This window comes from Lampetra planeri, chromosome 8, assembly GCF_965212315.1.
Source record: "Lampetra planeri chromosome 8, kcLamPlan1.2.h2, whole genome shotgun sequence".
NCBI classification, from domain to species: Eukaryota; Metazoa; Chordata; class Hyperoartia; order Petromyzontiformes; family Petromyzontidae; genus Lampetra; species Lampetra planeri.
The window spans coordinates 412,937-439,099 of record NC_136114.1 but is presented as its reverse complement, the minus strand read 5'-3'; the positions used below and the strand labels follow the sequence as shown (position 1 = coordinate 439,099).

The 26,163-nt window shown below is 47.9% G+C and overlaps 1 protein-coding gene across 1 annotated transcript in view; it reads left to right on the top strand.

The window, feature by feature from the left end:
- Window positions 1-26,163, top strand: part of LOC144720184 (anoctamin-1-like) — an 87,163-nt gene that overhangs the window by 58,012 nt on the left and 2,988 nt on the right. Inside the window, exons 19-22 of the mRNA XM_078596681.1 lie at window positions 4,130-4,282; window positions 8,080-8,132; window positions 11,629-11,795; window positions 25,023-25,128. Coding sequence (XP_078452807.1) covers window positions 4,130-4,282; window positions 8,080-8,132; window positions 11,629-11,795; window positions 25,023-25,128 — 479 coding nt within the window. The remainder of the gene's footprint in view (window positions 1-4,129; window positions 4,283-8,079; window positions 8,133-11,628; window positions 11,796-25,022; window positions 25,129-26,163) is intronic.

Genomic DNA, 26,163 nt, shown 5'->3' with positions numbered 1-26,163 from the left:
GTTAAAATGGTTCATACATATTATTATGAAATAGTATTTAGAAAGTCATCATCATTATCAATAAAGGAAACATCAAAATACATTCATTACCGAACAGCCTTGTTTTTCAAGAACTGATTAGCCACCCTCACACTCTAATGATTTGAATCAATTATTCAATGCATGTATCGTGCATGAGGTTAACATCATCAATGAATCAATGCATTCTCATATGCATTAAACTGGTGCCCAAGGTAGTTGCTAAGACAAGTAAAGTAATATACAACTGCTTTAATCAGCTAAGAAGAACAAATTCACACCCAGAAAACTTTAATCTGTATTTTTAAGCAAAACTAGAAATCTACATTTCTAATTCTGTGACTCTGATGTATTCAATGCATACCTGTTAACCCCTTATCAGTGCCTATCTTATTACATACCAATTCAGATCTATTGGTCACTCCGTGCCCTTATACATGTCAAAGTTCATCCTACAAAGTCCCATCACAAGGGAGAAACACAAACACATAGACAAAACAAAACAATTTCCCCTTATTGAAATGGCTGATCGCCGTATTTCCCTGTACAAGAATACGGATAAACCGTATGGGTTGACAGCTATGTCAATGTAGTAATATTGTAATATGAGAATATATCCGGCTCACTGACGTATCACAACTTGTCATGGTGATTGGCTCTGCCGGTCCTGGTTTACAGCCAATGGGGGGGAAGCCTAGGGGCATGGCCCTGACGTGATGGAAGGGTGACAGCTATGGAGATTGGTTCTGCTGGCTTTGGCCTCAGCCAATGGGGAGATGAGTCAGGGGCGTGGTCCCGGGAGCTGACGAGGGAGCCTGGAAGATTCGATGCAGGCTAACGAGGATTGGCTGAAGCGTACCACGTGATCCGGGTATTAAATAGGGGTAGAGAGGAATGACACGTGGTCAAAACGGGAAACAACGGAGGAGGGGGCCACGCGGGAGCGGGGCTCCGAGTTGCCACGTGGCAGTGCGTCTCTCTCGGTCTATCTGTCCCTTCACGTTGCCTATTATCAGCGTGAAGTAGCTGTAACCTAAAGTGAATAAAAGACGGATTCCAGAAGTCGTCTCAAAGAGCTTTATTACAATAATATGAACAAATTTCAGATTCCTAAGAACACAGGATGAGATGTTACTATCCTTTGTGCAAGCACTTCCAAGAGTTCATGAACAGTGAGCCTGGTGAAATTTGGGGAGCGCATCGTCAGTAGTGAACCTTTGGTTCCTAGGGTGTTTCGGCCTTTCATACTATACACCCTCCCCAAAGGCGGCCAGTGACAGGGTGATCAATCCTACGCTTGCGTCCCATTCCCAATTAGTCATAGGAGTTGCCTTGTTGTTGATAGCCAACATCCCATGGGACTATGCATGGCAGGGGCGTCCTCCTCCCTGAGTCAAGCATTGTTGACTGCATACCTCCTGGCCCTCTCACTTTGGGGCCCAGCTGGGGTCTTTCCTCTTCATCTAGAGCCACTGACTGCTGCCTTCTGCCGCCTCCGATACAGCTCTGATTGCCGAACGCTGGCTCTGGCCCTTAATTCCCAGGTCTCTAAGCAGTCTGGTTGTAGATGTTGCCACAAAACCTCTGCAGCCCACCTCCACTGGTCGGACTTCTGTGTTCCAACCATGATGCCGTGCTTCGGCAGCTAGATTGGCATAGCGCAGATGTTTTCGCTCATAAGCCTCATCTACTGAGTCCTCCCAGGGTACTGTGAGCTCAATGATGAAGACCTTCTTGAGCGAACGGGACCAGAGCACCATGTCAGGTCTTAGGGTGGTGGTTGCGATCTCCGGAGGAAACTCAAGTTGCCGGCCAATGTCAGCTAGCATTTTTCAGTCGCGGGCCAAGCGCAGCTGGTCTCGCTCTAATGGTGTAGAGCCGCTCTTCGGTGGTTTAGCCCCTTCGCGGACAAAGGTCGTCCGTAAGGGGTGTGATGCTGCTGGGGGTGGTGGTAGGGAGTTGGTGGCAGCTCGCTTGTCCTCCAGGGTGGAAGCAAGGTTTTTAAGGACTTGGTTGTGACACCAAGTGTAGCGTCCTTGGGTGAGGCTTGTTTTACACCCTGTGAGAATGTGCCTGAGGTTGGCTGGCATGGAACAGAGGGCACAGTCCGGATCTTCACCATACCATTGGTGAAAATTAACTGGTGTTGGAAGGACGTCATATGTTGCTCTGATGGAAAAGCTCAACCGCCTCACTTCCATGGCCCACAGATCCTTCCAGCTGATCTTCCTCTTCTCCACACTGTCCCATCGAGTCCACTGTCCCTGTTTGGCAAGAGAGACTGCCTTGGCCCACCTTGCAGCCTCCTCCTGATGGCGTACTTCCTGCACTACCATCTTCCGCCGCTCTGGTGCAGTGGCCTTACTCCAAGCAGCACGGCTAGTTAGCCCAAGGCCTCCTCTCCCTTGCTGAACATGACCCATTTGGGGTAGAGAGGAACGACACGTGGTCAGAATGGGAAACAACGAAGGAGAGGGCCACGCGGGAGCGGGGCTCCGAGTTGCCACGTGGCAGTGCGTCTCTCTCGGTCTATCTGTCCCTTCACGTTGCCTATTATCAACGTGAAGTAGCTGTAACCTAAAGTGAATAAAAGACGGATTCCAGAAGTCATCTCAAAGAGCTTTATTACAATAATATGAACAAAAATAAATACTTAAAGAAACATTGGTGCCACAATACCAATTGTGATATGGGGACCCTTTCCACAAAGGCAGGTGAAAGCCAAAATCTCCCATCACACAAAACCAACAAACAATGTCATAATGCTTCTACACATATGTACGGTATATTGTATACAAAAACTACTTCAAGATATTCAACTCTACCTTTGACCCAAATACATTGCAATTGCTCACAGTTCTCACGTGACCTCTACTTTTTTGACAGTATATTATTTTTCGATTTAAACTTTCGTGACTGCAGGGATTCATCTTCTTGGTTCTTTTGGTAAAGTCACGTAGAATGGAAATAATAAAATAATAAAAAATAAAACATAATAACGTCGTGACAATTATTTTATTATGTTGTATTTTTATTATTTTATTATTTACATTCTACGTGACTTTACCGAAAGAACCAAGAAAAGTATATTATTTGTGTGGATACATCCAATGGCAGAGCCATTGGATGTATCGACGCGTGTGCGGCGATGGTGCAGCCATCGATCGAGGGTCGAATTCGAACCGTGTGTGATCGGCATCGCGCTCGCTGAAGGTATGCCTTCAGGGAAGTCGTGTATTATATATGCAACTGTGCACAATTCTGTGAGTCACTTATAACTGATTTGCCGTTACTTATTGCCAATTATGGACTCAGACTATTGTCCTATCATCTCATCGAGTCCCTGGCACGTAATAATATGCTACACAGTAGCAGTGGGGGTCGCAAAATGCCGATTTATTACTAATAAACCCGAATGATTCGAAAAAAATGATCAAATCAAAATTAGGGATTTCGATCGGATCATTGGGGGGGCACGTACCCCCCCCCCCCCCCACTGTATGCCAGTGGATACATCTTCAGTTCCTTGTTTGGTGATTTTAATTTAAGTGATGTTTTATACAATTAATAATACGGCAAACCTCGTGTTTTCTTGACCAGAGTATGCCTGGGCCTAGAAATCTCACAATCTCACAAAGTTAGTAAAATGTATTCATCAAATGTGTAAAGGATGAGAAAAAACGATCAAAACTATGTTTTTTCATTTTCAGTCGATCCGAGTTCAATTCGAAATGCCTAAAAAAGAAGTGATTCATTTTTTTAATTCGCCCCTTATTTAAAGCAACAATAGTGCAGGCATGGAAATCGTAACTTTCAAACCACACAAACACATGTAAAAAGCACTCAGCCTATGTGCATTACAAAAAAAAAATCCATCAGAAGTTCCTGAATATGTGTATTATGGTCCAGTCTTAGGTCACCACCAAAATACCGCACCTGTAAATCGGTCATATTTGCTCACAATTAACGTTTAGGGTGACCCAAGAGGACCACAATGCACTTCTTCAGGAATTGCTGATATTATTGTTGAGTAATGCATAAACATGTTTCCGTACAATTCAAATTTCGGGCTTTTTGCATCCCTCATGTTTGCCTTGTGCTGTGTTTCCAGTGATCCAGTTTGGCTTCGTCACACTGTTTGTGGCCTCCTTTCCACTGGCACCCTTCTTTGCGTTGTTGAACAATGTAATTGAGATTCGTCTGGATGGGAAAAAGTTTGTGACGGAACTGCGGCGACCCACAGCCGTGAGAGCCAAGGACATTGGTAAGTCATTTATTTTACCGAAAATAATTTTAAGACTTCCAAGTACCTCTGTGAATAGTAGGCTTGGCAAATGACTAAACGATGTGCCGCTGAATGGGTACGTAAATAAATGCTCCATAAATCGTTAAATGAAGGGCGAAGTTTATTTTCCTCTTTATCACCTGCCAATTTTAGCCGCTCGAGTGTGCATGAGAATGAACAGAAAGGTATTTAATAACCAAAGTTACTGGAGTAGAACGTGAAGTAAACAGTTGAAAAAGTGGTAACGTATTGTAAAAAAATTACCAATTTGATAAGGTATTTGAAACAAGGTTAGGAACAAAAAATAACCCAGATGAAAAAAATACGGCAGACAATATTGAAAAACAATGTAGAAAAAAGTAAGAGGATATGATGATGCGTCGTGTACATGAAAAGAAGTTAAAATCGTAACGTTTATGCTGCCAGACCATCATGAGCAACCGCCAAAGGGGCTTTGGTATGTGGGAAGTGCATGCTGCGATATTGCGTATGGGACGCGCCAACCGCAGCGGTGCAGGCTTCATACCCACAGAAACAAACACACGGCCTGAGCATTTAATCTGGCTCATTGCCACACTCTTCCCTTGGTCTCAGCATGCTACTGGACATAACTCAGTGGAAGCTGCCATTGTAACTATTGGAACCATGCAAAAGGAGAATTACTGAGTTAGCACTCCTGAAAGTTTATTTCATGTTTAAGTCGTTCTTTTAAAAATGCTTGAATAAAAAAATGCTTCAAAGTTTACTTTTTTGAAGATTATTATTTTTAGCATTCCTTATTATGTACACAATAACCCACAAACTAATGTACACATTTTAATAGGATACATTATTATAACAACATAGAGCACAAGGCAGATTTCAAACACGACAGGACAAACTCTTCAGCCATGGCTGACCACTGCTACAACGTGGTGGGCTCTCATGATATTGTTTTCTCCGATACCAAAGTGCTCTGCAAGCCGTCTGGATACCACCAAATATTTGTCCATGAAGCTATCCAGATATACAAACATAGACATAACTTCAACCGAGAAGATGGATTCAAATTGAGCAATCATTGGAAGGATGTTATTAACCAAGTTAAACCTTAGCTGCCTTATAGTTTATATTCATATCCACATCCCCAGCCTTTTACTCCCAGCCTTGCACACTACCATCACTAGGAAATTTGACGTGCAGTGTTTTGATCATGCAGAGTTGTCCCCCCAACCCTCTCCCCCCCACCCAGCGTACTAGAGCAGTATGTCCAGCTTCAGGATTAGCCTCTCCAGCCCGCACGCGCCCCACACACTCCTCGCGCGTGCCCCGCACGCGCTCCTTCGTCAGCTCCTCTCCTCGCCCGCGCCCCGCACGCGCTCCCTCGTCAACTCCTCCGCTCTTCCTCACACCCCGCTGGTCCTGAAAGCGGACCAGCGTCACCTCGCGCGCGCTCACGCGCGCTCCTCCAATAGCTCCTCCACTTCCTCACTCCGCACACCGCTGGCTGACGGCGTGCTGAAGGTCCTTCGGCCTCGTGGCCGATGGCGCGGATCCCCTCTCGCCACCCAACGTGGCTCAGCCTTCTTACTCCCGCAACTGACCCCGATCCCTTCCAGGCTCCCCCTTATATCCTGTTTCCCACGTGATCCTGACTCCTCCGCTTCCGGATCGTCAGATCCGGCCTTCCCATACTGGCTCCGCCCCCCAATACCCCGGCCCGTGTGATCGGGCCAGAGCCCAGCAGCAAACCCCATTTATGCTCGCATTACACAGGTAACGAGCTGAGATTAGATTAGGAGGACACTCTTAAAGGGAGTGCTCCTAATCTCAGCTTATTACCTGTATAAAAGACACCTGCTCACAGAAGCAATCAATCAATCAAATTCCAAACTCTCCACTATGGACAAGACCAAAGAGCTCTCCAAGGATGTCAGGGACAAGATTGTAGACCTACACAAGGCTGGAATGGGCTACAAGACCATCGCCAAGCAGCTTGGTGAGAAGGTGACAACTGTTGGTGCGAGTATTCGCAAATGGAAGAAACACAAAAGAACTGTCAATCTCCCTCGGCCTGGGGCTCCATTCAAGATCTCACCTCGTGGAGTTGCAATGATCATGACAACGGTGAGGAATCAGCCCAGAACTACACGGGAGGATCTTGTCAATGATCTCAAGGCAGCTGGGACCATAGTCACCAAGAAAACAGTTGGTAACACACTACGCCGTGAAGGACTGAAATCCTGCAGCGCCCGCAAGGTCCCCTTGCTCAAGAAAGCACATATACATGCCCGTCTGAAGTTTGCCAATTAACATCTGAATGATTCAGAGGACAACTGGGTGAAAGTGTTGTTGTCAGATGAGACCAAAATGGAGCTCTTTGGCATCAACTCAACTCGCTGTGTTCGGAGGAGGAATGCTGCCTATGACTCCAAGAACAGCATCCCCACCGTCAAACATGGAGGTGGAAACATTATGCTTTGGGGGTGTTTTTCTGCTAAGGGGACAGGACAACTTCACCGCAACCAATGGACGGGGCCATGTACCATCAAATCTTGGGTGAGAACCTCCTTCTCTCAGCCAGGGCATTGAAAATGGGTCGTGGATGGGTATTCCAGCATGACAATGACCCAAAACACACGGCCAAGGCAACAAAGGAGTGGCTCAAGAAGAAGCACATTAAGGTCGTGGATTGGCCTAGCCAGTCTCCAGACCTTAATCCCATAGAAAATCTGTGGAGGGAGCTGAAGGTTCGAGTTGCCAAACGTCAGCCTCGAAACCTTAATGACTTGGAGAAGATCTGCAAAGAGGAGTGGGACAAAATCCCTCCTGAGATGTGTGCAAACCTGGTGGCCAACTACAAGAAACGTCTGACCTCTGTGATTGCCAACAAGGGTTCTGCCACAAAGTACTAAGTCATGTTTTGCAGAGGAGTCAAATACTTATTTCCCTCATTAAAATGCAAATCAATCAATACAATTTTTGACATGCGTTTTTCTGGATTTTTTTGTTGTTATTCTGTCTCTCACTGTTCAAATAAACCTACCATTAAAATTATAGACTGATCATTTCTTTGTCAGTGGGCAAACGTACAAAATCAGCAGGGGATCAAATACGTTTTTTCCCTCACTGTAGACAGACACAAAAGCAGAGAGAGAGAGATAACACAGAGACACACAGAGAGAGACACACACATAGGCACACAGAGAAACAACTCCTCCGTGTTGAGGCCTTAAATAGAGGGGGGCAGAGAGGGGGGGGGGTAGAGAAATTAACATGTCAATGAGAGATTTGGAGCTTTCGTGACTGCAGGAAATAATAGAGCAACAACACGAGGGGAGACAAAGAGAGAGAAAACACGCAAATTTGGAAATGCAATGCAACACAGAGAGTCTTTGTTGCATTGCATTTCCAAATTTTACTAAATCTCTCATTGACATGCTATATCCCCCCCCTCTCTGGATTATATTTCTAAGTTTACTAGGCTTGTTTTCTCTTTCATTTGTACCTGATGATGATTGCTTATGTTGCAATCGAAACGTCGTATGCTATTATTTTATTTATTATTTTCTCTTTCTACCTGACTTTACCGAAAGAACCAAAGAGTAACTCCTGCAGTCACGAAAGCTCCAAATCAAGTTTGATACCTCAGTTGTTAAGTCTGGGTTTAATATCCTGCAAAGGCTTGTGATGAATGTTGCTTTTATGTGGTATGCGTATCGAACTTTTTCACCTTGTTTTAAGTGCATGTGGTTTACACATGCTTATTGAGTGGGTTTACATGTTGTGTATTGCAGGTACATGGTACGTCATCTTGAATGGAGTAGCCAAGCTGGCAGTGATCATTAATGTGAGTACTCACCACAACCATGTAAAAAAACTATAATTTTCCATGATAATTCTGCTCATGTTATATAAATATAATGAGCAAATATATGATCCGAAAATGCATTTTTACATTTCCATTGACAATATATGTACGATGAACAAATCTAGATGAAATGCCCGTGCTTTGTATATCTGGTTTACTTTTATAGTTAAAATTATGAGGTGTAATGTACACTGATGCCTACTTTACTGAGGGCCACATTGGCACGTAAAATAAAGATGCATTGATTGACGGATGTGTAAGAGGAAGGATGTCTGTACCTGTTAATAGCCAAGGCGGAAATCAGAGCGCCCTTTGTGAAACTACATGGGAGTGGTTTGATTCAGCCACTGAGATGCCGATATGTACAATTAATTTGCGTGGGCATTTTTTGGGTTAATTAAGTTTTAGTCTATCTGAGTTAAATTTGAAATGCCAACTTTGTATTTATGAGCTCCTTGTTTAAAGGAAAATAAATTGTATAAGTAAATGTTTTAGAGCTCAAATTTAAGTGGCACGCCACTCGCAACTGTGCATACAAGGCAGCCTCCACTGCTTTTCATGCCGTAGATCACTAGCACTGCCTCGTATGCCTAAGAAGCAGTACTTCATTTTTATATATAGATTAAGGTGCAGTCTGTTCTATAAAGCGGTAGTTGTGTTCCTGAAGAACATTGCGTTATGGAAATATCGCATTAAGGTAAATAATATTTAACATAGGGTTAAGTACAGTCTGTGATAACACGTGAGATGTGTATTCAGGCTGGACAAAGACTGAGGCACGTGGGTAGCATCTAGAAGCATCCAGCAGCATTCCGCTGCCTTGTGCGATGCCACATCGAGGCAGCCGCTACAACCGCTTATTCCTACTCGCGTGACGTAGTTCCGTTCTCTCAAAGGTATTACATCCAACTAGCCTTTTGCCTGTCCAAGGACGGGTATATTGCAGTAAATCTGAAACTTGCAAGCGAAAAGCAGACCGCGACGTGATATTCATTGCATCCTTTCGTGTGCAATTTGTAAGGCCGCGGTGACACAGACTTATTTCATGAGGGTTATAAGTTGACGCTGAGGAGTGGGGAGGAGGCGCCTCGCACCCCCCATGTGGATTGACGTCACCTGCTAATTATTATTAACGGAGGGGTGTCCGTTTGGAGGACATAACCTGTTCATGATTATTAATGAGGGGGGCTGGTCGACGTGGAGTGACGTCACGCGCATTACACACTGACATTCTTGGGTAAATATAGTAGTACATTTTAATCCGCGTTATAAAAAAATGTGTTCCCTAATACATTCATTGCGTTACGTCCAATTCGCATTATGAAAACAACACGCAGCGTTATAGAACAGACTGTATTTCACTAGGGTTAATCCCTCCAAATAGGCCGTTTTGTTTAAAAGAGTGTCTGATATATTATTTTATCAGGCAACAGTTCTGGGATATGAGGGTAATCTCCTGTTTACTATGGGAGTCCCAAAAAATACAATTCTAAATATGAGACCGATGGCACAATTGGAATATAAATAGGAGAGTACGCAATAAAAAATACGGGCTACATTACAGGAGACCCTTGAATATCGCAGGGGTTACATTCGTCGAAGGTTCCGGGAAATCCAAAACCGCGATAGCCTTACCTCAATACAGTCCCTCCAGAAAAACGCGGAGTTTTTTGGTGATTGTTGCGGGCAAAAATCGTTGATTATGCGGCACGTTTTCTTAAAAAATGCGATGGAATATGCGGGATATTTATGCAATTTTATGCGATTAAATTGCGGGAACTTGCAAAAATTGCGGGAACTTGCAAAAATTGCGGGAACTTGCAAAAACTGCGGTTTGATGAAAAAGAGAAAAATAAGTGATTCCCCCAACACCCTATTCACTTTAATGTAAAGAGTCATTTCTTATTACTTCCGATGATAAGCAAGCATACTACATCACAGAAAGTGCTGGGAATATTTAAGTTCTCATCTTGTTTTATTTCAGACCTTAACAAACAGATGGCTCAAACTTACAAAACATTGAGTCGAACAAGTTCTGTAGCTTTACAAAATGAATATGCTACAACTTCTGTAAAAATGAATAAATAAAATATTAAAAAATAAAATGTGTGCTTCCTGTTTTACAGAGGTAGCTATACAAAACAGACATCTTCTGTTAAAATAAGTGTTTTCAGTGCACAGTAACGTAAGCAATACAGTAACAGTACAGTCTTACAGTAATGTAAATTTACATACTACTAACAAAAAAGTGCAATCTTACAACTGTAAAGTTGCATAAACTCTTCATCATGGTTTCATTGGCATCGCGGGGTTTGCAGCTTTTCAATGATGTCGCGTAATGAGTGACGTCACTTCATAACGTTCCCATGGCAACAGGGGAAATGGCTGCGCTTGTGTGAAGTAAACGCAATATTTTTCAACTTTCTGCTAAGATATATGTGACTTTTTGCAACGAAAATGCGGGGATTATGAAATCATGCAAGCCCGCATATTTTGCGCGCGGAAATCTGCAATTTATGCGGCGAAAGTGCGGCGTTTTTGAAAAAACGCGCCCCCCGCATAAATATGCGGACTTTGGCTGATTTTGCGTGGAATCTTGCGATCGCATAATCGCGTTTTTCTGGAGGGACTGTCAATAATGGGGTTCGGTAAACGGCAACCAGAAATAGTCATCACAATTGAAATAAGTACTGCACTGTATTATAAATAAACAAAACATCAAACAATTGGAATAAACACGTAAAAACCCTTTACAAAAACATTTTAAACAATAAATAGTAGTATAAATACTGAATACTGTTCTTACCCATGATGATGACCCAAAGGAGGTGTGTGTGTGTCTGTGCGTGAGTGGGGAGCGGAAGTGCTACAGTAGTTAGCGTGCTGCGCTACGAACCCGGAGATCCGAGTTTGAATCCTGCTCTCGCCCAAAGACCAGTGACGATGATTTGAACCGGTCTTGGGCCTCCCCTAGCTCGGTTCAGCCTTAAATGAGTACCCACTGCGATGTGTAAATGTCGCCACATGGGAGACAAAAGCGGTACCCGGGCGTAGTGCTGGCCACCCACCCGTTTGTGTTCTGTGCCGGCCATCATAGGTGCTTGCTAACAGCATTTTCCCCAACAGTCTGTTAATAGGCTATATGGGGGTCTTTATTTCTGTCGGCGAAATGCTTGCACTGCAAAGGTTGAGGTGCCATTGACTGTCTCGCCCACCCCGCACCGCCCCACCTCACAGTATCAGCTAATGATACCGTCATTCCGGGTACAGTATACCCACGAAAGGCCAAAACTAACCCCCGTGATAGCTAAACTGATATACAAAAGATATTGCCTACGATTGGTCAAAACAACGAAATATAAAGCAGCCATATACAAGGATCTCCTGTACTGTGGATTTGTGTGTATAGTGAGCATTTTTGCATACCTGTTCTCTCTCGATTCACATGTAATCTACTCTTGTGTTCATTTTGCAGGCCCTAGTAATTGCCCTGACTTCAGATTTTGTGCCACGGCTGATCTACATGTACTTCTACAGTCCTGATGGATCGCTGAGAGGCTACGTCAACTACACACTGTCTTACTTCAATGTGTCAGACTACGCACCAGGCATTATAATCGAGAGCAACTATACACTGTGCAGGTACAAATAATCGTGGTAATTGTGGAGGATATTAAATATAACGTATAGGTCCTGTACTTCATTGCGTTTTGTATTGTTTTTCTCGAGAGAAAATGTTACTCTTGACTTAATGCTTTCGTGACTGCAGAAATTCATATTCTTTGGGTCTTTCGGTAAAGTCACGTAGATAGGTTCAAAGAAAATAACCAAAAACTATGACGTTTAGATCGCAACACAAGCGTTCATCATCAGGAAGAGGGAGTTAGCTTCTAAAGGTAAATTTGTATAAATGTTTGAAATGGGCGTAGCCCAAACATCAGCAGCCAATGTTAATGTAAATGGTGGGCAGCGACCGCGATGGTGGTGGGTTTTCCCACCAATAAAAGGGCTGCCCAGTAAAAATTTGCATGATAATGTAAGATCATTGAGCAGCCTCCACGGCGGGCGCCCTGAGGTGGCTATGTTAATGTGAAAGATTAGCATGTTAATGGGAGATCGCAAAGCAAAAACCTCGAGCTTGGTGAGTAAGGTGGCTGTGTTAGGGTGAGAATTTTACCTGAATAGAAAATTTAACAGCAAAAATTCTGGATCACAATATAACCTGAAAGAAAAAAAAATTGCTTTATTTTTGTTTTAAATTTGTATAATCAGTCCATTCTCCTATAACGTATGTTTTCATAACGCGATAAATATATGAGGGAACATATTTTTTATCAAGTGGATGCGAATTGGATATAATGCGATTGAGAGAACAGAACTACGTCGCGCGAGACGGAATAAGCGGTTGTACAGCTGCCTCGGCAGGGGGAATTGCTGGGTGCTTCTAGATGCTACCTACGCACCTCAATCTTTGGTCAACCTTCATATGCATCTCACGCGTTATCTCTACCCTTCTTCCCTATAAAGGTCATGTTTTGTCTGTCCGTCTGTCTGTATGTGTGTGGACACACCTTGTGACGCATTTAACTCACAAACTGCTGGCTTTACGTTTCAACAAACTACACACGTACGACGCAATAAGCCCACCAATCGACAAATCGCAATTTCTTTTTCCCATCTGTCAAATGTAAAGAAGTGAAGTTAACCATTTGTTCCTATTTATTATTATATTACTACGCTGAGCGCGCACCAAAGCACGCATCTGCGCATGCAAAGCACACGCGAACGGTGGGTGCGGGGAAAATTCATCATTCGCGTAATAAATGCAAAAAAAATACACAATGCTAAGGTAAATTATTCACAGTGTGATGTCCTCTTCTCTCCCCCCCCACCCCAATGTGTGCAGATATTATTATAGATACTACAATAGTCAGTACATACTACTGTAGAGCAGGTGGGGGGATGGTGCCACCTCGGCCGGCTGGGCAATCTAGGCAAGGCCGGGGGCTCTGCACAGGACTAGGCCTCACCACGGCACTATTAAGCTAGTACTGTAGAGTCGATATATACTATTATGTAGTCGGTATACACGACTATAGAGTCGGTAGATACTGCTGTAGAGTAGGTAAATACTACTGTAGAGTTAGTATATACTGCTATAGAGTCAGTATATACTACTGTAGTGATAGCAAATACTACTATAGTCAGTATATACTACTGTAGAGTTAGTAGATACTACTACAGTCAATATTTACTACTGTAGTTATAGTAGATACTATATAGTCAATATATACTACTGTAGTGATAGTATCTACTACTACAGTCAGTATATACTACTGTAGTGATAGTAGTAGATACTGCTACAGTCGATATATACTACTGTAGTTATAGTAGATACTACAATATAGTCAGTATATACTACTGTAGTGATAGTAGATACTACTACAGTCAGTATATACTACTGTAGTGATAGTAGATACTATATAGTCAATATATATTACTGTAGTTATAGTAGATACTACTATATAGTCAGTATATAATACTGTAGTGATAGTAGCTACTACTATAGTCAGTATATACTACTGTAGTTATAGTAGATACTACTACAGTCAGTATATACTACTATAGAGTTAGTAGCTACTGCTATAGCCAGAATATACTACTGTTATAATGCACTTCCACGACAACTGTTGACTGGCGTCCGTTTTATTAACCACTACTGCACAACTCCGCTCTCTTTCTCCGGATGGCTTCCCTCTCTCTACTGCCGTGATGCGAGCCCTCCCTCTTCCACCGTCGCAGCGCGTCTCTCTCTCTCTCTCTCTCCACACTCGCCGCTGGCTGGCGGCGCGCTGGGAGGAGAGAAGGCTTCGCTGACAGAGCCTGCCACATGGCCGGTGGTGAGTAGAGGTAGGCGATGATGCAGTCCGGACTCCAGGCTTCCCACACCGACCTCGAGTCCTCCCACTGCCTCTCCTTATATTCCGGTCGGCGGAACAAGCTCCGCCTCTAGAACGCAAGAACAAGGAATTCATCTTCTTGGTTCTTTCGGTAAAGTCACGTAGAAGGGAAATGATAAAATAATAAAAATAAAACAATAAAATACAATTGAACCAAGCAGATGAATCCCTGCAGTCACGAAAGCTTTAAATCGAAAAAGAACAAGAAAGTAAGGCCAATACCCAACACAGGCAAAGGCACATATGAACGTTAACGAAATCGGGGCATCTTTGAACGGGTCCGCGACGCCGGAACATCCCCTGCATCCGTGTCCAGCCCTGCATGGGTCAACTCGGCAGGAGGCAGGGCAGTCAGCGGAAGGGTGGTGAAGTCCGTCGCTGCTGGGCTGGATCATACGGGGTCGGCATCAGCAGCAGCAGTCAAGGGCTCGGCAGCTGCATGGGAAGATGTTGGGCCTTCGACGAAGGAGTCAGAGCCGGAGCAGCAGGCGGAGTCGGAGAACGAGGGCGACTCCGGCAATCCCGCGCAAAGTGGCCCAACCGGCCACACCTGAAGCATGTGACAGCCGGCCAGCGAGCTGCCCCATCGTCACCCGTGGGCCGTAGAACCCCCAGCAATGTTGAACTTCGCCCCAATGTCGATCCCAACGAGGAACAGCCACCGCAAGATCACCCCCCGCAGGCACATCGTCTGGATTGTGGATGACTTTAACTGGCGACCAACCCTTCGGCTCACTGTCGCGAACAGTATCCCCCGTCCATGCAGCCATCTGCGTCCAATGTTGTAGGTTCCCGTGCACGTTCAGGCATCTGGCGGCCCATCGAGATGTTTGCGGCTAATGACCGCAAGCAGGCAGAACCACCCCCATGTCCCTTGCCAAAGCCAGCATTCTTCCCATAATCAGTGAGTTGAGGACTTCTTGCTTGACACAGCCAACGCCATCAATGCTACGGTAGGCAAGGAGGGATTTGGAACTCCCCCGCCTATACTGCATGAACTTTCGTTGAGTATCGGAGGGCGGTTCTTAGACCTCTGCCATTTGCGCGTACACATCTTTCAATGTTTTCTTCTTCTCAGGAAGAATCGATCAAAATACCGCCAGCGCATCGTCATCCAAAACGGTCGGTAAAGCGACCAACGCCTCTTCCTCCAACCAGTGCACTGACTGGAACGCCGCCTCGAAGCACCAAGTGAAAGCGCTCCAATCGCAGCCTGCAGCGACAAATTTCTTGACTTGAGGAAGATGGCGGCTGAGCCCGGCTCCGTTCCATCTAACAGCAGCAGCCTCCACCGGCTGCGCACCACGAGGCTCCACAGAAATCGCGGACTCCAACCGTGCCTCAACAGCACTGCCCAAGATGGCGGCGTCCCGCAAACATCTTGATGGGCCGCCAGATGGTCTCCATAGCGTGTGTAATGGCGGACAGCTCTCCCGCGCCTGCAATGGCGACCGTCAACTCCGCAGGGGGACCCTCCGAGGCTCTATCCCGAAGCCTCTGCTCGTCACCACTCGGCAAACCCTCCTGTGGGTGCCCCGTCACCGTAGACAATGCGACAAGTGACACCAGCTGGAGAAGCACCGTCCGGAGTGAGTCCAGCTGCTCCTCCACCTGTTTCCAGCCGTTCTCTGCCCATTGTGACGAAGATGCCGCAGCTGCACCGTCCGTCTCTGGCGTGGTGACTTCACCAGCCTCGTCGTCATCAGAAAATGCCACAGGTGGGTTCTCCTTTTTTAGATGCTTGGATATTTCGCTTTCAGTTGTACTCTCTTGTCTCTAGAAGGACCACTTCTGACTCCAGTTGTAATAAAGCACTTCCACGACAACTGTTGACTGGCGTCCTTTTTATTAACAACTACTGCACAGCTCCGCTCTCTCTTTCCGGATGGCTTCCTTCTCTCTCTCTACTGCCGTGACGTGCGCTCTCCCTCTTCCACCGTCGCGGCGTGTCTCTCTCTCTCCACGCTTGCGGCTGGCTGGCAGCGTGCTGGGAGGAGAGTAGGCTTCACTGACAGAGCCCGCCACATGGCCGGTGGTGAATAGAGGTGATGATGCAGTCCAGTCTCCAGGCTTCCACACCGACCTCGAGTCCTCCCACTGCCTCTCCTTATATTCCGGTCGGCGGAGCAAGGTCCGCCTCTAGCCACGCCCCCTCGTGGAACCTTCCCGTAGGTTCCCGTACATACCCATTAGCTCTGCCCATTACCTTTGGCCCAATGGAACCCTACCATCTGATTGAGTATTAGTTACCCAGTGGTGACTATGCAAGTACCCATCGTCATCCCTTAGATGGCGCTCTCTCATTACACTACTGTAGAGTTAGTAGCTACTGCTATAGTCAGTATATACTACTGTAAAGTTAGTAGCTACTGTTATAGAGTCGATATATACTATTAAAGAGTCGGTAGATACTACTGTAGTCAGTAAAAACTACTGTAAAGTCGGGAGATAGTACTGCAGAGTCGGTAGATGCTACCATAGAGTCAGTACGTACTGCTATAGAGTCAGCAGATACTACTATAGAGTTAGTGGTTACTACTATAGTCAGTAGATACTACTATAGAGTAAATCGATACTACTATATATTCACTAGATACTACTGTAGAGTCAGTGTTACTACTTTAGTTGGTAAATACTACTATAGAGTCGGTATATAATACTACAGTCAGCAGAGACTGCTATAGAGTCAGCAGATACTGCCATAGAGTCAGCAGATACTACTACAGTCAGCAGTAACTACTATACAGTCAGTAGCTACTACTATGCTCAGTAGATAACTAATGTACAGTCAGTAGATATGTAGAGGTGGTACGCGCAGGCGGGGAGGATCGTGAGACAGCGTGTAGTGGGTGGCTACATCACGGTCCGCAGGCAGGTGTCCACATCGCGGTCCGCATAGGCCCCGCCCCCTGGCGCGGAGGGCTATGTAAGGCGATGCGCAGCAGCGCTCGCTGAGAAGTCAACCAGTGAAGACAGAAGACGGAGGAAGAGATAGGGCCCTGAGACCCCTAGCCCCGCTGCCCTTGTAAGGGCCGGGACTCTGTGCGGCTCAGAGGCGAGACCTTGGGATTCACGGCCCGATGTCCTTGTAAGGGCTGGGCTGTGTAACCCAGAGGTCGAGACCCATGCCTGGCAAGGCGGGTCCGATAGCTCCCCGTAGGGAGAGCGTAGCCGGAGGGCCTGAGAGCGTGGCCGAGTTAGGCACGCGTAGCGTAGGCTGTATCTCGGCTGTACCTGTTACTGTTGCATCAGTGTTAATAAATAAGTGCTGCCCCGTCAACTCGTCTCCCGCCGTAATTGAGATATTACAACTGGCGTCAAAAGTGAAACTGTCTTCGAAACATGGATACCAGGAAGACTAATCGTACCCACGAGCGAGACCGGGAAGACGACCACGACGAATCGGGCCAGCGAGCTTCGGGAGGAGAGGAAGAGGAGATGCCGACACCGCAGCACCTTTCGGGGATGCCCGACGCTCCGCTCGGGTCCGACACCGGACTCCAGGATCAGCACTCTCGCCTGGTGGAGCTGCTACTTGCCGCGGCTTCAATTTTGGCGGAAATCACCGCATCTGGAGGAGGAAGGACGACGGCGAGCGTGGCGAAGGAACGCGCAGGAGATTCCCGCCAAAATGCGCTTCGCGCCTCGGACATTGAAAATGGCGCCGTTTTTACAGATCGTCCGTCGGTTGGCGGGAATCGCGACCACCATGTGACCGGGGACCTCCACTCTTCGCCGCTCGCGTCATCGGCGCGCGCCAAAAGTCGCCATGAACCACCCATGGACGGGGCCGCCATTTCTCATAACGACGGCGCAGCGCGGGAAAATAATCTATCGGAAGACGACCAGGTGTTTCAACAGCGACTACCTGCGTTGACGGCCTTCAAAGCTGAGGGGGGTGACTGGGGAGTCTTCCAGCGGAGATTCCTCGCCCATCAGGAAATGTCGGGGTGGTCCGACGCTACGGCGCTACGTGCGCTACCAACGACGCTGGACGACGACGCGCTCGCGGCCTTCAGGTCCACCCCGAGATCGGGCCGCTCCACACTCAAAGCCGCACTGGGCCTCATGGCCAGGGTGTATGGACCACCCTCGGCCTGCCGCCACAAATTCTACGGGCGACGGAAGGGTGACAGGGAAACTCCACTCGCCTACCGCACAGCGCTGCTTGCTCTCGCGGACGCCGCCTTTCCCTGCATGGACGAGGAGGGGAAGGACGCCATGGTGATGGAACAGCTGCTGGCGTTGGCTCAGGACCTGGGGGTCCCTATCAACACGGTGGACGAGGTGGACATTTGTTCCTGCGGGTTGCTACGAGTATCCATGCACACGAGGTCCTGAAACGGAAGCGGACGGTCGTCTGTGCATCAGCCGCGGTTTCAACTCCTACCTCGGCGGACGCCGACCCCCAAGTCGTTCTACCTCGGGAAGAGGCATTCGCTACAGCGAGACCGGGGGATTGGAGGTCTGGAGGTCGTTCGCCACTGCGATCGGCCTGCAAGCTGGAGCAACCGAAACCTGCGACGTCTCTCGTCATGTGCTACAACTGCAGCCTTCGCGGCCACGTTGCGTCCGGGTGCCGCGCTCCGCGTCAGCGCGCCACGGGACCTCGGCTGGACGACGACCAAGGCCCAAAGTCATCCCAACTACCCCCGGCAAGTCGCGGCACCACACATGCTCGGTCCACATACACGTCGCACGTGGGTCGCCACTTCGTGGTGGAAGGAACGCGTATGGGGGCCGGGGATTCAGTTCGGCGAGGGGGGTTTGTACAGGGGCTGGGAGCGGTCAAATGGTCCGAGTTGGCCCACAGAATGGTGGCTGCGTCGGCCGGGTCGTCCGTAGTTACGGGATTTATAGACGGAGTTGAGGTCCGGGTGCTGGTTGACACGGGTGCGTCGGCAACTATCATTTCTGACCTTATTTATAACATTCTCCCCGTCCAATGTCGACCCCTGCTCCCGGTAGACATGCCTTGTTATACGGCGAACGGGGGCTCTTTGGGTATTGTCGGCCAGATTCGGGCGAGCATTTGTATCGGGGATATTAAATTGGCGGGACCTGTTTTGGTCTCTTCTTCCCTGGCGGTTCCATGTTTATTGGGCACGGACTTTTTGGCTAAACGCCGATTAAAATTCTCATCGATCAGGGTTGTATCGAGCTCCCATCGGGTCGCCGTATTTCATTTTTGTCGAGCCCTACAAAACTGCGCACGGTTTGTGCGACGGTCCAAGCGCTGGCAACCCAAACGGTGCACGTACCCCCGGGATCGCAGATGCTGGTACCCCTCCGGTAACGGAAGCCTTTGGGGGGGGATACGGCGGGGCAGGGCGTGCTGTTGGGTCCGTCGAACAGAGCTGTTGGGGGTCTGGACTTGGCGGTGGCTCAGACGATGGTACGAGCGGACAGGGATCCATTCGTCATGGTTTTGAACGCGGGGTCGCGGCCAGCCGTCATTCCACAGGGCACCGTGCTTGCTCACGCGGCGCCGGTGCCCGTGGATGAGCAGCTCATTGCGCACGTTGATCCCACTCCGGGTCCGCATCTTCAATCGGGGGAAGATCAACAGTGGTTGGACTCGTGTGCGGGCTCCAGTAACCTGTCCAGTGTGCAATTGGGGGCGCTGCGTGCCCTGCTACTCGAATTTTCGGACGTGTTCAGCAAACATAAATATGATATTGGGTGCACTGACCTGTTACGCCACCACATTGAGACGGGTGATGCGGCCCCGATTCGGCAGAATCCTTTCCGGTTAAGCCCAGCCGAGAAGGAACATGTGCAATCGGCCGTTAATGACATGCTGACCGCCGACATCATTTCGCCCTCATCCAGTGCATGGGGAGCTCCCATCGTGCTTGTTAAAAAACAAGCACGATGGGTCCTTGCGATTTTGTGTTGATTTCCGCCGCCTTAATAAGATCTCGGTGGCTGACGCGTATCCGCTCCCCAGAATGGATGAATCTCTGGATGCCTTAGCGGGGGCACGTTATTTTTCGACGCTAGACCTGCTATCGGGATTCTGGCAATTGCCGCTCGATGAGGAGTCCAAACCAAAGACCGCCTTTCGGACGCCGGTAGGCCTATTTCAGTTTAATCGGTTGCCCATGGGACTTCATTCTGCTCCCGCGACGTTCCAGAGGCTAATGGAATTGGTTTTGTCAGGCCTCCAATGGGATACCTGCTTGATTTACCTTGATGACGTCATCGTTTTCAGTCGAACTTTCGAGGAGCACCTCCAACGCTTGAGGGGGGTGTTCCTCTGAATGCGATCTGCTAAATTGAAGTTTAAACCGGGTAAATTCCACCTACTTCGGGAATCGGTACGGTACTTGGGGCACATTGTGGGCCGTTCGGGGATCTCCACCGATCCCGCGAAGACACACTGTGTCAGTTCATGGCCAACGCCCACGTCAGTTACTGAGGTCCGCAGTTTCATTGGGTTTGCCTCCTACTACCGCCGCTTCGTTGAGCACTTTTCCACCATTGCCAAACCCCTGCATGCTTTGACAGCGAAAGGGGTGAGGTTTCGTTGGGGGCCGGAGGAGGAGGCCGCGTTTTGCTCCCTTCGGAACGCCATGGTGAGTGCTCCGCCCTTGTGTTACCCTGATTTTACAAAACCATTCCTGCTTGACACGGATGCCAGTAACACGGGTATTAGGGGGGTGCTCTCACAGGTGATCGGGGGAGTCGAACGGGTGGTCGCCTATGGTAGCAGGGTTTTGTCGCCAGCGGAACAGCGCTACTGTGTGACCCGTCGCGAGTTGCTGGCTATCGTTTTTTTTATACAGCAATTAGACCGTATCTCTACGGCCGTCATTTTACTGTCCATACGGACCACGCGGCGCTTCAATACGCGTTGCGTGTCGCCCAACCCTCGGGTCAATTATCACGATGGTTGGAGGTCCTCTAGGACTACCAATTCACGACCACTTACCGTAAGGGATTGCGCCACACCAACGCGGATGCCCTGTCGCGGTTGTCGCCTCGCTCGGAATGTGCATGTCTTCTGGGTTCGGCGCGTTGTAAGCCGCATGTCGCCATCCCCAGGGGAGAGTTGGTCGCTGCCGCCGATGCGCCACGGGTCGACGTTCCCGCTACTCCCATGGGCGGGGACTCGTTACTCGCGTTGCCTCTTATTGAGTGGGGCCGACTCCAAATGGCCGACAGCTCCCTACTCACATTGCGTCATAAGGCGAAGGGTCCCGAGGGAGGGGAAAAGGGAGTCGGCTCCTAGGTGGTCAAACAGGGCCTCCTTATGAGGTGGGACAGTATGTCCCGGCGACATGCGCTTGTCGTGCCGTCTGCTATGCGGGGTAGAGTCGTTCTGGCCGCTCACGAACGGCTCTTGCGGGACTATTATTGGCCGGGTATGGGGAGTGATGTGGTGAACATACTCAAGGGGTGTGTGGGGTGCGCTCAACGAAAACCGCCGCCCATTGCGGCTAATCCACCGCTACAGTCTATTCAAGTCTCGCGCACGAACGAACTTGTTGCGCTGGATATCTTGGGGCCCTTTCCGGTAACGCCTAGGGGTAACAAGTACCTGCTGGTTGGCGTGGAATACTTCACTCGATGGCCCATGGCGTGGCCGCTTGCCAACCAGTCGGCGGCGGCCGTGGCGGACGCCTTTGTCCAGGGCTATGTCTTGGACAAGGGTGCCCCCGAACGCTTGCTGACCGACCAGGGAAACATTTTTTCGAGCGTTTTGTTGCATGAGGTGTGCGACCTTTTGGGTACAAAAAAAGTGCGTACCTCCCCGTACCACCCACAGACTAATGGGATGGTGGAGCGACTCCACAGAACGATTACTTCCATGTTATGCCAACAGGTATGCGAGGCTCAGGTTGACTGGGACTTGCAGGTCCCTGGTGTCCTCGCCACGTACAGGATGACCCCCCATGCGGCGACAGGATTTTCCCCATTTTATCTCATGTACGGTCGGGAGGCCGATCCGCCCATGGAGGCCCAGCTGAGGATTCCCGATCCACGTGCTAAATCTAAATTGGCCGACCATAATAAATTTAACATTGCTAAACTGACCGAGGCGCGGGAAGCTGCGAGGCTGAATTCAAGGTCTCGCCAGATTGCTAATGAGCGGTTGCGGGCACGGAAGGTGTACATGCACGAATGGAAACCGGGCGATAGGGCCTGGCTGCACTGCCCGCATGCGCCGTTGGCTACATCTCCGAAACTGCTGAGGCCATGGCGGGGACCCGTGGAAGTCGTGCGTGTTGCATGACCCCAGTGCATTCAGATAAAGTGGGGAAAACGCCGTTGGTACGTTCACCCCTCCCGGCTGAAACCTTTTGCGGCACCATATGGCCTTCCTTCATGTCGTGATGACCGATCATGTGATGTGGCCGTCGACTCGGGGAGGGGAATGTCACCGCCTGATCCTCACATGTCTCCGCCTGATCCGCTCCCAGATGTCTCGGAACTGACGGCTGCTGACCGTCGGCGACCGGTTCCCAGAGGCAATCGCGGATCTTCGAAGCCTGCTCCGTGCCTTCCTGGACTGCCGGAGCCGCCGGACGGTCAAACACGTCCTGTGCCGTACGACGGACCGGCCAGGCGGACCCGCGCTAGGTCACGCCACTTTTCCTGACTGGGAGGGGGAGGCGGTTCCGCCGGGTCACCTCGTCACAGCGTTCCCCGTCCGTCCGTTCTAATGTTCCGTTTAAGGGGCGAGCGGGGGGTCGAGGGGACGCTGTACAGGTCATTCTTGTATATCATTTATTGGTTTTACTCGTCGGTGTGTACATATGTTCATTGTTATTACGGTTGAGTGTTCGGATTTATTGCGGGGTTCACGGTGTTGTGTTGTATTGTGTTCTGTTATGTTGTGTTGTGGTTGGTTGTTGTTGTTGGTGTTACGGGGCGCACAAGCGGAGAGTTTTTTTGCAGCCGAGCCGGCTGTGAGCTATGTGGAGGGGGGTGATATAGAGGTGGTATGCGCAGGCGGGGAGGATCGTGAGACAGCGCGTAGTGGGTGGCTACATCACGGTCCGCAGGCAGGTGTCCACTTCGTGGTCCGCATAGGCCCCGCCCCCTGGCGCGGAGGGCTATGTAAGGCGATGCGCAGCAGCGCTCGGGGAGAAGTCAACTAGTGAAGACAGAAGACGGAGGAAGAGATAGGGCCCTGAGACCCCTAGCCCCGCTGCCCTTGTAAGGGCCGGGACTCTGTGCGGCTCAGAGGCGAGACCTTGGGATTCACGGCCCGATGTCCTTGTAAGGGCCGGGCTGTGTAACCCAGAGGTCGAGACCCGTGCCTGGTAAGGCGGGTCCGATAGCTCCCCGTAGGGAGAGCGTAGCCGGAGGGCCTGAGAGCGTGGCCGAGTTAGGCACGTGTAGCGTAGGCTGTATCTCGGCTGTACCTGTAACTGTTGCATCAGTGTTAATAAATAAGTGCTGCCCCGTCAACTCGTCTCCTGCCGTAATTGAGATATTACAGATACAACTACAGAGTCAGTAGATACTACTGTAGAGCCAGATACTACTATAGAGTCACAAGAAACGACTCACTCTTTTGTATGTAGCGTGTATAGATATATATATATATGCCTATGGGGGGGTAAACATATTTTTTCAGGGGGGGGTCGACAATTTTCGGAAACCTTTTAGATCAACTATTTACCTGCCACTTTCTATTACTTTTCGATTCAGGACTTTTGCAAGCCTCTTATAATTTTGTTGATGGACAAATGGACAGACAAACAGAACGCTGCACTTTCACAATAGTTTCGCATTTGCGTATGTACATGTTATGTTTTTGAGATAAGTTTTGAAATATATACATTTTCCCCCGGGCAACGCCGGGTACTTCCTGCCAGTATGTTATATATTATTTATTTCAACGCGATTTTACCATAACGCGGTGTTCTTCAAGAAGGCAACTACCGTGTTATAAGAGAGCAGATTGTATATGCCAGATTGCAAATACGGTTTTCCAAATACAGCAGTGTTGCACAATTGCAAAGCATCTTTTTGTTATAAAATCCCGGTGTTCCATTTGTCTGTCAACTAAATAATAAAAGCCTTTCAGAAGGCCTTATTCAAAAAGTGAAAGAATGTGGACCTCCCCCCACCCCACCTCCAGATGTGGGGGTAAAAAGTTGATCCGACAGGTTTACAAAACTTGTCCACCCAAAAAAAGAAATGTATTTTGTAGGCAAATATGCCTACACACCCTATATACAATAGTTAGTATTATCTGCACATATGGGGGGGGGGAGAAGAGGACATAAGTGGGGGCGACAAGTGAGGCGTGAAGCACCGAGAAGCCCTCCACAAAACTTAGGCCGCCGAAATTATAGTGTGTTAAAACGCTCATGCAAATGTATTTACCCGTTTGGTGGCACTCCAAAATAATGCTCGTATCACGATCGGAGGTCCCTTAATGTAAATCCTGGTCTAAGTGCAGCTTAGCCTATCATCCCTCGGACGGTGGCCTACAGAGAGTACCACTTTGTGGGAAGAAAATTATTGTCTTTCGGAGATACTGGCATCCACCACAGGAATGTTGAATACCCATCGTGAACATAATCTTGAGTTTGAAGTACACGTTCCTTGTCGTAGTGTTGAGGAAATTATATAAACAACAGAAGCTGCATCAATAAAATACTTCAAACCCTATTTTATCAACTCACAATATATTCCTACTTATTTCAGATGGTTAGTATGAGCAATTCCAGCTTCAAGGGAAACGAAATGAATCCCAATGCTGTTGCATATACTATTTAATGGAAAGGCTATAATATATAAACAATTTTAACTTCGCCAAAGTGTATTATTAAGTTCTGCTGTGAATATTAAAGTAGAGTGATTTGCTTAGTTTGCCACGAATGCTCGGTTGAAATGTGATTGAATTGGAATGTTTTTTTGTTAAAATAAATATTGGTATATTTTGCAGGTTCAGGGACTATCTAGAGCCACCCTGGTCTGATCACCCCTACCAGTACACCAAGACATATTGGATAATTCTGGCTGGTCGGTTGGCGTTTGTTATTATTTTTCAGGTGAGTACACATTCAACGTGCATATGGAAGAGTTAAGTTTCACTTTTCCGTGATTGCACCCTATTATCAATTTGTTGGTTTTTTGTGTAAAAGTCAACAGCAGAGAATCTCGTTCTACTCTCTTCATGGATACCTATCCTATTGACCGTCATGAAATATTTTCAACTCCGTTGAGCAACCAGTAAATGTGGAAGGGTTGTCTTCAAACTTGCAGTGCTTCAGTTGAACAGGCAACTGAATAAAATCAGGCGGCGTGCCCTTGAAAATAAAACACTTAAGTTTTGAGTGGCACCCATCTTGGTTGTGGCCTTGATGGCTAATTTATTTTCATATAAAGTAGCGGGCTTAACAACTGTTTATGCAAGCAAGTATGATAGAATTTGGATTTCCTAGATGTCCAAAAATATATCATACATTGTAAAAAAAATGTGAATCATAGAGTAGTTTACACTGCATGGTTGAATGTTGGGGTTATGTGAAAGATAAAGTATATAATGAAACCCCAGAAAGCTTGAGTGCGATCTTCAGCAGCACAAATATCTCAATAGAAAACTGGGTGTGCTATTCTTAAACTTGTATAAGTAGGAAATCCTTTGCATGCGGTCATTGATGGAGCAGTGTAGGAAGCAGGGCATTGGGAATTCAGAAGGGAGTTTATGGCATTGCATTGAAAATATCGTTTTTGTTCCTGGAACCATGTGGTCGGATTAGAATAAAGGTGTGGTCGGATTAGAATAAAGGTATGTTCGTTTTCCTTTAAGAGCAGATTAACAGGGTTTTACCTGAGTCTTCCACATCTGAATGAATATTTGCATAACAATCTGTGGTTTAGAGATTTTCATGACAGTTGATAATGTTTAAAAATCACAGCCTGAGGTGGCTGGAGCTGCTAAGCTGTGGCCCCACAGCGAAGTGTTTTGTTCATGTGGTTGTCCATATACATTTGCCATCGTAGCATCGTATTGACCTAGCAAGACAAAACTAGGACCCAAAATTATTCTTGCTATAGACCTCGTGATGTTTTTTTCAGCACAC